The sequence below is a fragment of the Astatotilapia calliptera genome, chromosome 3 (genome assembly GCF_964374335.1).
Source record: "Astatotilapia calliptera chromosome 3, fAstCal68.1, whole genome shotgun sequence".
NCBI classification, from domain to species: domain Eukaryota; kingdom Metazoa; phylum Chordata; class Actinopteri; order Cichliformes; family Cichlidae; genus Astatotilapia; species Astatotilapia calliptera.
The window spans coordinates 56,408,029-56,419,791 of NC_137424.1; the positions used below are offsets into that span (position 1 = coordinate 56,408,029).

The 11,763-nt window shown below is 36.9% G+C and overlaps 1 protein-coding gene across 3 annotated transcripts in view; it reads right to left on the bottom strand.

Annotated features, from left to right (window-relative positions):
- The window catches only part of LOC113018184 (inter-alpha-trypsin inhibitor heavy chain H3-like), a 16,220-nt gene extending 4,457 nt beyond the window's left edge, over positions 1–11,763 (bottom strand). For 2 of the 3 annotated variants that reach the window (XM_026161242.2, XM_080298568.1), the window contains exons 1-15: positions 11,605–11,763; positions 10,695–10,855; positions 10,473–10,577; positions 9,092–9,254; positions 8,874–8,984; positions 7,606–7,734; positions 7,350–7,466; positions 7,067–7,235; positions 6,866–6,976; positions 6,145–6,326; positions 5,869–6,048; positions 5,654–5,775; positions 2,787–3,025; positions 1,514–1,567; positions 300–335 (exon numbers count right to left, since the gene is read on the bottom strand). In XM_026161242.2, the coding sequence (XP_026017027.2) occupies positions 300–335; positions 1,514–1,567; positions 2,787–3,025; positions 5,654–5,775; positions 5,869–6,048; positions 6,145–6,326; positions 6,866–6,976; positions 7,067–7,235; positions 7,350–7,466; positions 7,606–7,734; positions 8,874–8,984; positions 9,092–9,254; positions 10,473–10,577; positions 10,695–10,855; positions 11,605–11,676 (1,951 nt within the window). In that variant the 5' untranslated portion in view covers positions 11,677–11,763. Of the gene's footprint in view, positions 1–299; positions 336–1,513; positions 1,568–2,786; positions 3,026–5,653; positions 5,776–5,868; positions 6,049–6,144; positions 6,327–6,865; positions 6,977–7,066; positions 7,236–7,349; positions 7,467–7,605; positions 7,735–8,873; positions 8,985–9,091; positions 9,255–9,508; positions 9,868–10,472; positions 10,578–10,694; positions 10,856–11,604 lie in introns of those variants that run through there. The other variant, XM_080298567.1, reaches the window with a different exon arrangement.

Here is an 11,763-nt window from a genome sequence, read left to right on the forward strand (position 1 = left end):
ATCAAACTGTAGAATTACCAGTGTTAACTCCTATCTCCACGAATTCATCATACTGCTGCACTGAAATATTGTGAGACACACACACACACACACACACACACACACACACACACACACACTACCAGCTCCATTAAAAAAAATGTTTTTCAATTCATTAAGTTACTTTCCTAGCTGTACTTGCTCATTTCAGTGTAGCTTTAGTTCAAAGGTTTATTTGTACTTCAGTTAGTTTAATATTCAGTATAAATCTTTTCAGTAGTTACATCAGAATATAGTATGCAGCATGTGTCATATCATACCTCCATCAACAAATTGTAACATATCTATAATTTCTCCTGTAAGAAGAACAGCAAAAAGATCACGTGAAAGCAAGAAATAAGCATCACATTTACATTTATAGTCAAATCAATTTAATTAATTAATTTAATTTAACACCAAATCACATCAACATCAGGGCACTTTGTATTGTAAGGTGAAGACACTGCAATAATTCAGAGAAAACCTGAACAATCAGATAACCAGCTATGTATATAATAATGAACTACTCAAATGGCCTAAAGGTTTCATGAATTAATCAAGTTATAAACTAAGTGCCTTCCTCTTGTAAATCCAAACAATTTTTTTGAAAAACAAATTAAAGCAGGAATTGCATATGGAGCAAACTGACGATGATGATAGAAGCTATCATTATCATTATCGTTATTGTTATTATTATTATTATTATTATTATTATTATTATTATTATTATTATTTGAAGAAATTTGGATTAGAAAATTTAAAATAAATGAAAATTAAAAATTAAACTAATGTAGCTCCAAGAAATACTTTCAACAAAGGCAGGCATAAGAGAGGGTTTGCATGGAAGGTTTGAACACAAAAAATTGTAAGGCTTACAAAACCCTACAGAAATCATGTTACATATACATGGTCACTGCTAGTACAAGTAATAATCATAGTCATAATATTATATCTGTATTTATAAATGGCATACTAAGGAGGAGTAATGCTGAAAACTACGAAACATTTTTGTAATATTTATTGAGAAGGTTCAGATACATTTATGGGAAATGTTTGAAATTTAACTGATGAGTCAGATAATGAAAATGTGTTTAATCCTATTTGAATTAATTAACCATTAAGTATTAACTGTAGGGTATTGCTGTTTAATGCTATACCATCAAATTGTATAATATATTCAGTAGTACAAGATGGTAGCTATGTATTCATTTTTTCCCATTGCCATAAAAAATGTACTTAAAACTAAGGGTTCTCATATTATACTAAACTACATTTTTAGGGAAATAAAATGTCTCAATATTTAAAGTAGAAAACACCATATTAAAAAGTAGAGGTTGAAAATGTGCATGTAGGTACAGTATGTAAGAGTCAGTTGTTAAACTGTTGTATTCTGTCAAAATGAATACTTAACTATGGTAATGTGGGTTTTTTTTTTACATTTTTATCTCTATAAAAAGAAAAATGCATTTTATTTAATTCTATCCTAACAGAGTACCTGGATCAAGTGAGGAGGACCAGTGCTCAAAGGCTCTCTCAGCAGCAGTTGTTGCTGAAAAGAAAAAAAAAGAATTAATTGATGTGGAAAAAAACATGCCAGTATTTCAATCAAATGTAAAACAATTTTACAAATGTGCACTAACCTAAATACCAAACCTGAATAAATATTGATCATTTACATATATTTTTTTTAACTTAGCTTTTTAACTGTTAAGTTTTTAACTATTCTGATCATTTTCTCTTTTTAGAAAAACCTTCCTGTGCACAAAATGTCTAAAAGTACATGTATAATCGCTTTCACTCACTCAAACCTTAACAGCAGCCTGACATTATTGTTAGCTTACAGAACAATCCTGAATATTTCTGCTCTCAGCTAATATCACATTAGATAACCCTTGAGATGGTCAAAAGTGCTTAGACTGACAAAAAAAACTTAATAATTTAAGTGCAATAAAATCGTGCTTTTATAATTATAAAAAATTGAATAATCAGAATAACTTGACTTCTTGCTACTGGTGGACTTGGTCTGTAGCTTGCCTCTTGTGCAGCTAAAAAGTTGAAGGAAAAGAGGCTGGCTGACAAAGTTGAAGTGAGATGGCTCATAAACAAATGGGCATCTTCTTTAATAGGCCACGGTACTGTATCTGAGATAGCAGCTGCTCTGTATCTAATGCAATTGCTCAGAGTGGTCGTAATAATTTCTGACATCCAAATTTGTGTCATCAAAGTGTAGTCACCCTCACTGTTTATCTTGATGTAGTAAAGCTGTCCCTGTGCAGTATGGACTCATTTTATACAGGAAAATGTTTATAGTTTTCTGAGACTATAAGGAGAAATTATTTTTTTTTTGTGTGTGTTAATGTGTCACACATAATATAGACAAAGAAAATGTCATTGTGTTTACGCTTGTGGATCATATTATACACATTTGTAACACTTTGAGACATATTTCTGTGCATAAACAAAAATATGAAATATAGAAAAAAAAGTCTTAAACAGTTAAAGTGTTTTTGTTAAACCTCTAGAATTAAAGCTAAAACTTTTGGTGGTGTACAGTCATAATTACCAAAAAAGCAAACTCATGCTATATATTTAATGTCATTTTGGTGTAGAGTTTTTTTAAGTATTTAATTTTTTCAGTGAGAAATGTAAATATCTGCATTTAGGAAGAGAAAATAATGAAATAATAATGAAAATAATTTTTAACAATTAAAAGAAAACGTCATGATGAATACTACTCGTTTTGCATTGTCTTTGTTTGTGCTGCTCACCAACATTATCGCTCCTGTGACGAGTAGAAGTACCACGGTGTCTTGAAATGGACTGACGTCCAGGGGGCTTCCTTCTCTGTGGTGCTTCACTTTCCTTGGGTTTATGAAGCACATGTATTGTCTCTCCCAGAGGCTTTGTGACAACCATAGATGTGAGCGGCGTCACAAAGCTGTACTTCAGTGAGAGACTCAAAGCCTCCTTCTTCACTTGCTCTTTCTCAGGTCCAGATAACTGGAGCCTGTGTCATAAAGCATTAAGTAAATATAATGATTGATTTAGTAGTAATATATGATAAAGTAATTTACACATATTTATGTATCTTTAATTCTTCCATGTCCCCAGGTATTCCCTGGCAATTTAAAATTACAGTTTGAGTCCCAACTTTGGAAAATTAAAGAACATTTTAGTGGAATCTAATATGGACATAGAAACATGGGAAACAATAGATAAACTCATTGTTATGTAAACATCCTGCCTTCTTTTTATGAGAACATATTTGTGGGAGAGTTGACTTTAGAGCCAAGATGCCGAATTTTAACTGTATTCTGCTGCTGTAGTAAACATAATTTCCTGTCTTTGTTGTAGCTTTAGATTTTTAACTTGTTTTGTAAATTGCAGCTTAGTTGTTGAGACCGTGGGATGCCATCTATGTCATGAATAAGTACACAACTTCGAAAGCAGATTCAAAACTCTATAGTGGACAAATTGTTTCTTGCCAGGGAAAACATTTTAAAATGGTTGCTGAGTTCTTCAAACATGATCAATCTTGGATGGAAAGAAAGGAAACTACAACTATCCTTCTCTTTGCCCATAAATTCATGCTACATTGTAACTATTAATGTTACTTTTGACCAAACAAACTTTTGCCTTTTGGACTGCAAGTCACATCAAATGATCTAAAGACGTTACCTTGAGTTTCAGGGAAATATATGATGGGCCTTATCCAATATCCCAGATGAGTTATGCACTCAACAGTTAATGAAGAGAAAAATTTGTGTTGCTGCCCTTTAAAAAGTAGCTGATTAGGAAATAACACAAGAAGAAAGATGTCACAACTGGGACAGCAGCCGAGTGATGTGTGGAAACGGAGGACTCGAATGCAGCACTTACTTGAGATGCAGGGTGATTTATTTACAGAAAACAGAACACAAAGTGGGGATGGCAAAACAGAACTAAGGATAAACTAAACTGGGGAAAACTAAACTATAGAACGGCAAACCTGAAACACAAGAGGAGGACTGCAGGGAGAGCACATAGAGGAGTCACGGAGAGGTTAATGCAGAGTACGCAGGGTAACACAGAGGATGAACACAGACGACGCGACAAGGAACACAGGCAGGCACACACTATGGCTGTGTCCCAATTAAGAGACTGCACGTTTGAAGTACGCATTTTAAGTGTGGTTACGTCACAGCCACGCGACGACGGCTGTCCCAATTCGAAGTGTGCTCCAAATGCATACTCCAAATGCGCCGTTGATTTCCTCAAATATCAAGCGTGGTCCGGTGCACGCTTCGTGGTCCCATATATCCCACAATTCATAGCGCGGCGGTGGGTGTGGATAATTTTGCCGCAAAATACGGCAGAAGGGAGCGGCCGAAGAGGTTGTTTTTTTTCCCCCAAACTTTATTGAACTTATAAAGCGAACAGTCAGTCATTCCAGTTCAGTTTGTACAGTAGACATACAAGGCAAATAGGAGTAACAATATACAGTACAATGAAATAAGAAGGATAAATAAATAAAGGATAAAAAAAGAAAAAAGGGGGGAATGTGACAGACTTCATAACAACTTTTTATTTGAAAGTTGTGACAGCTCATTCGTTAAACATTTCTGAATGAATTTCAATCAATGATAAACCTTTTTTATTGGAGGTTAATTTAAGAGAGTTTAAGTAATATTCAATTTCAATCAAAAACAAATTAAATGATGGGGTTGAGTTTTGAAATTTACATTTATGTATGTGGAATTTCCCTAATAAGATGGAGCGGCCGAAGAGTGAACTGTCAAAAGTACTGAATATGACGTCACTTGTTTATGTGCGAATGTGTAATAATTAAAGTCAGTCATATATCCACAAACACAACAAGCTGAAAGTCAGTGATATATGTGTGTGTATATATATGTGTATATATATATATATATATATATCTCATAATAATCTGACAATACTATAATATTGGCCATATTACATTTACATTGCCACAGTGAGATGACTTTAGTCTCATGAACAACATTAACTAATTGTTACTTACTAACTAATCTTAAATGACTGTTCAGTACAGAAATGAAGCCCAACAATCATGTTTTACAGTCCCGTGGTCTCAGCCTCAGATACTCAACTAATCAAAGTGATGTCATGACAAAAATGAATGACTAACAAAACATTTTTCTCCTTCATTTCTGTCAAACAAAGCTGTATGTAACGTGTCTCATTAGGTTAGTATCATGGTTGCTAGGCAACCTGAACAGCGCAACAAAGCGTATACCGTCCCATTTCACAAGCCTCTCACTTCCGCACTTCTCGTACTTATAGTACGCACCGTACGTAGTAGTGCGTAGTGCGCGTACTTCAAGCGTGCAGTCTCTTAATTGGGACACAGCCTATAAATACACAGAGGGACACTGGGAAATCACACACAGGTGGGAGACACAGCTGGACCTGATTAACCTGACGAGACAGGGGAACACTAACACCAGGGACCAACAGAGGGAGCACAAACCCAGAAACCCAGTATCCAAAACACAAACCATCCCAAAACAGCCCACAAATAATAATAATAATAACATCAATAAATACACTAAACACAAAATCACTGAGTCACGGACTCAGGACCATGACAAAAGATGGCATATATGGTACTTACTCTTTGTCCAGAAGCTGTTTAACTGTGAGGTAGGCCCAAACTCTCTGGATAAGGTCATCAGACACACTTCCACCAGATTCCACAATGCCATTTGGGTCAGAAAATACTAACCTTCTATTACTCTGTCATAATTAAAATATATTGTAATGTCAGTATGCAGGGAAAAAAAACTTTCACAAGATTACAGCTGATAAATATCTTAGATCAAACATTACCGAAATAGCCACAACTTGAGGTGTGAAGGTTTCAGTGTCATTGTCTGTGATCTGTCCGGCCACCACAATCTCAGAACCATTATAATACTGACTGAAGTTAGTCTGGGTTAGATTGGTCCCACCCACATAGATCATTGTCACATCTGTCAGCAAAGGAGTTGCCACCTCTTCATAGAAACCCTGTTTACATACAGTGTGGACATGATGCAAATCATGCTAATTTCTTCCTAAATCTGTAGTGATTTCAAATCATGTGGTTGGAAGAATACAAAATACCTTCAGCTGTAAATCAGCATCTGAGTCTACATAAATCCGTCGTGCCACACCGTTATTTTGCAGCGACATTTTCTTAAGGAACTCAAAATCAACATCAAAACCAAAACCCAGACAGTAAACTGGGAATTTGCCTGCAACAGCCTCTCTTACATTTGACTGTATTTTCTCCAGATTTGTCACCCCTGAAAATACATAAGACACAGTCAGTTCAGCTCAAAAACAATGGAATCCCACACTTGATAAAAGAAAAACCTAAAACGAAAAATATTGAATAGCTGATCTGTGCTCATTAATCTCCCTGCATTCTTGAGTGTTGTGCTGCAAATGTATTCTTTACATCACACATACTGTCCAAACTCCATGCTGTCATCATCACTCCAGCCTTGCCTGCCTTCTACAAGTGCTAAAGCTCTCAGTGCTCTTCTATCAGCCTGCCTTTCAGACTCATTTGTAGTACCTCCTCATTTGTACCTAGTTGGAGATCCTACATCTACCTCTGCATCTAGACTCTGAGAAGTCCTGTCCTACCGTTACTGGACTCCACTCTGCCATGTTGATTTGTCAAAGTCTTATTGCCAAATCTCAAACTGTTCTTCATTAAACCATGTTCAGGTCTTTCAAATGATCTCTCCTTATTGAAATCACAATAAAATTATTGACTAAAATCATTAAGTCCAGAAGTATTTGTGCACATTTTTGTACAGGTGTCATTTGTTATAACCTTTGGTTGGCTGTCCATCTGTGAGGAGTATAAGGATTGATGCTGAACCTTCTCTGTCATGCGTGTTCAGCATATTTGCTCCTTGCAGCAGTGCTTGATTGATGTCTGTGTCTGAAAGTCAACAACAAAGTTTCAGTACTATAATTATTCTGTTAACCGTTTGATATTAAAATATATATACTGATTTCTGCAACTCCTCACATCCTCCAGCTTGAATGTTGCGTGCAAAGTTTTTGGCGCTTTCCACGTTTTTACTGTTGGCCTGAACAAGTTCCAATTTCCAGGGAAAAATGTTGCCATCAAAAGTGATCAAACCAAAATGGTCATCTTCTGCCAGGTCATTCAAAATATGGATTAACGCGATCCTAGTCTGGGAAAACCAGCATTTACACATTACAGACTTTTATAAAAGATTTAAAAAAGACATTAAAAGAAATAGTGTTTTCGTAAATGATAGACATAGCACACCCTTTAAACCATTTACCTGCTCTATTTTTCTGCCTTGCATTGAGCCACTTTTGTCAATAACAAAGACGACATTTTTGGAAATTCGGGGAAGATTGGATGGAGCAAAGTGATGAACAAAGTACCCAGCAGATTTCTAAAGAGCAGGAAAAAAGATTGCTTTAGTCAAATTTTTATTTAATAGCCAGACAAAGGATATGGTACTGATTTGCAAAACCTTTTCTGGCCCATGCAGTTTTATGTTGTGTGTAAATTGCTAATTGATCAGGGTTTACCTTGATGTCTCCCAATCCATTGTTCCTGTTGACATCATAAACAATAACCAGATCTCCATTCATACCCTGCTCTCCACAGTTGTCACACATTGTCTGTTGATCCACTGTTGGATAGAAATACACCCATGCCTAGAAACAGAAATAATTGTATTCTTTAGACTCTTCATCGAGTGAAAGGTCAGTGATTTTAATTTCTGTCAAAACACTGTCCTGTACTTCTCATTGCTTTGGCTTGATAAATCTAAAAGGTGCATATACAAGTCATTGTTACCAAAAGGTTTGGACACTGTAGATTAGAAATAAAGAGAAAATGCAGTGATTTTTAAACAATTTAAACCATTGTCTTATCTCATTAAACTCCCGAGTTTTTTGTCTGAGGTTCAATAAAAGTCTTGTAATGTGTTTAATGCATAAAATATTAAAAGAAAATCAGAATTCATTATTATGAGTAAAAGTGGGGAATTGCTCAACATTCTGACATATATAGCACAGGAAGACTTCAATAGTTCAAGACTAACATGACCCAAAACAATAATGCAAATACTGTAGGATTCGATTACATTATGTCACTTAATACCAGAGATATGATACAGCACACAGGGACAGTTGAAATCAGTATTTAACAGATGTGATCATTGAGCATTCAGTTGGTACTGCATTAACAAAATTTGTAGTTGTAATCACTATCTTCTTCTATCTCCCATTCACACACATGCATTATGTCATGGTTCTTGTTTCTACCGACGTTCATTCCTCTTCTCCACCTTTCCTCACTACAAATCTGTCACTTCAGCGACACACATCACTGTTTCTCATGCAGTCCCACAGTTCTACTTGGCAATCTATCATACGTCATGTGAATCAACTGGCTTTTTACTCTTTATCCTCTTCGTAGCTGCCCTAACTTCCTCCTTAATCCTCTGCACTTCATGATTCACTGTCATTCCTCCATCTGTACTCCTTTCTGTCTCATTTTCTTCAGTTCCTCAAATTATTTATTCAATTTTTCAACAAACTCTCTTCATTTGTTAATACATTACCATTACGTATTACGCTAACCTGCTGCACATTCTCTCCAGTTTGATCTCTCAATCTCAAAGTCCTTTTCTCCTTTCTTAGTGTCCAGCCTCACATGCAACCCACTAAGAGCCTTTTCCTTTGCCACATCTCTTTGCTGTATGCATAGATTTTTTTTCTAGGCTTCCTCTTATTGCAAACTGCTGTGATTCTTAGTGTTTATAAAACTGACATTTGTGTTATAACTGTACCTGTTTATTAACATGTGTTTTGGTGATGGCATTAGCGAGGGCTTTGGTGCTCAGGCCTCCTTTCACATCGATGAAATTGATGCCGGCTTCCTCGTGAATGTACACATCCACCTGGGAACAGGTATAATAAAATAAAACAGAAGATCTGATCATGTGTGGTCTTATCTCAGCATTGTTTTCCTAAACAATCACTGAACAGATACCAAGATGGAAGTCACCTTGAAGTCTCTGACAGGCTGCATGGGTCGAGCATGAATTTGCAGCTCATACTTGCCATGTGTGCGTTTCATTAATTCCTCATATGTGAGTTCAAAAGTGACCTTTTTGTGAGCAGCCACAGTTACAGAGGTCTTAAATTCCTCCAGAGTCCTCCCTACAGAACTGTAGCAGAAACAATAATTATTTCATATAAATGCATTTAAAAATCAGTTATTCCTGAAGAACAAACTTGATTTTTGAGTAAACTGACTAAAAAGCAAGGATTAAAGTGATATTTGGCAGGTGGGGGGACCCCTAAGATCAGGTAGTATGCAGTGTAGTGTGGGGAAAATAATTACTTTGTAATAAGTCACATACTAATCCCTTTTTGTGAGCTTTTTTTTTTTTTCTTTGTGTAAAGAGTGTGCTCAGCTAACCTGCGCTACTATTCCAGTTTTCACTGCTCTTTGTGGATTTGGACAACTGCATTCAAAAGTGTACAAACTTATGTAAGCTATAGTGTCACGGTCCCCGTGTCTCTCTGGCTGGCCCACGCTGGCTACAGGTTTTGTTGTTGTTCGTTTTGGTTGTCTTTGTCTCTCCCCCTCCTCTCTGCCTGGGTGGAGCTCGTTACGGGCTCTCGCTCTTGGCCCACGCACCCGTGTGATGGTGTCCACCTGCGGCTGATCTGGCTGATTTCCCCAGCTGCTATTTAAGGCAGTGGCACAGAGCAGCTCACCGCTGGAACGTTGAACCACCTGAGTTCGTGCTCGCGGCATATTCAAAGAAGAGTCTCTTACATGTATTTTGTTGTGGAACTAACCTTGAACTTCTGTCTGTAGATATCCCTCTTCTGGACCAAATCACCGGACGTCCAAGTGGGGCAGTGTGTGGAGTGTTGGAGCGAATGCGGCTGAAGAGGAAGCGTGTGTGAGGATCCCCCCCCCCCCCCCCCGGTCTCTCCCTGGAGCCCTGGACCCCCTCCCAACTCACTGTAAATAAATCCCCTTTTGTTTCCTTGAAAAGAACTGTCTGCGCGTGAGTCCGTTCAGTAGCCATGACATATAGCCTGTGGCTAATTTAGTACACTTAAATTGTTTTGTACACTCCTTCAGAAAAACAGAATTCAGCGAATCATGCATTGGTTCAATATCTGATTTAAAATATCTACAATAAATGAGGATATGACATGTAAGATTTAACTTTTTAATCTAACCTACTGAGCTGTGCAACCTGGGATGTCATTGTTTCACTTTAATCCCTGCTAAAAGGTTTTTTCCTCCTCACACAGTTAAACAAAATTAATTTTAGAGAACTGAAGATACAGAAAAAGACATTAAAAACAATGTTAGTTAGAATTTTTTCACATAAACCTGTAAGTTAATTAATGAATTTAAATACCTGACAAGCCCAGCACTTTCACCACGGGACACAGCTTCAGTGTACTGCTGCTGAGCTTGTTCCTTAGCTTTCACAACACCATCATAAACTTGGCCATCGATAAACCTGAAGAGGACCAAGAAAGCCCTTGTGTACACACTACTAAATATCAGGCAATTTGTTCTTCAGTGTAGAATTTACAAATGTCTCGGGATGGTTACAGCTCACTTTAACTTCACATACATTTGGAATTTACTGATGAAGGCATTCTTGGGAATCCGAACATGGAATTCAATTTCCTTTGACTCGTCCATACGATTGGCCACACGGCTTGTGATGACAGTGGTGGCGTAACGACTGGTCACTGTGGAGTTGATGTGAAAGCTGTAGACGTCCCAGTCATCCTGAGAAAAAACGACAGGGTTAACCGATCTCATTGGCTGGTTTCAGTGGAATTTTATTGGTCTCCCTGCAAAAACCCTAAAATTAGTTTTCATCTAGTGTTCAGGGCACACACTCAAAAGAGGATGACACTCACTTACATTTATACTTTTACTTTTTATGCATCAGAATGGGAGTTGTTAGAAATATCCAACACATGTTTCCATAGTTCAAACAACTAAACAAGCCAAATTTACCTTAACCAATCAACACCATCATCAAATAACAAGCTCAAACAACTAAAATGAGATCTTGATTGTGGATGCACAGAAAGACATACAAACACATACAGTTAGAATTCTTTCACTTCATGGGACATTACATGATGTTATATCGCTTAGCAGAACACTTCATCTCACCCCAATCCTTCTTTTTGTCTCCAAAGTAATGCGCAACTGCCAGTGTTAATGTGTCAGCTGACTTGTATACACACACAGCACATGAACAAAATGAAATAATCCTGAGGATTGTCACATGAACCTTCAACCCACAGAGTTTGTTGTTGAACTGACAGAAAGATGCTGAGACACAAAATATTCAATCGCACACCTCAGATATCTCATTATCTGTGAAATATTAATTGCAGAGGTACAAAAAAGTTTGTTTTCTTTAGCTTTTGGCTTTTAAACTATTTATTTAACCGTGCATATTTAATTTTAAATGTATGGATCTTTAAAGTGGTGCTATGGCCGTTTATGTATTTTGACCCTACCTTGTTTAGCAGTGTGGAAGTCAAAGCCAGCTGCAGCCCAATGAGGGTGAGCTGCACCACAGTTCTCCCCATGATGCCTCCTAGCAGAGCACAAACACAGCTGAAACTGTCTTTTTAAGTCAAACATGGACAACATTATTGTGTACATATATTTTTTTT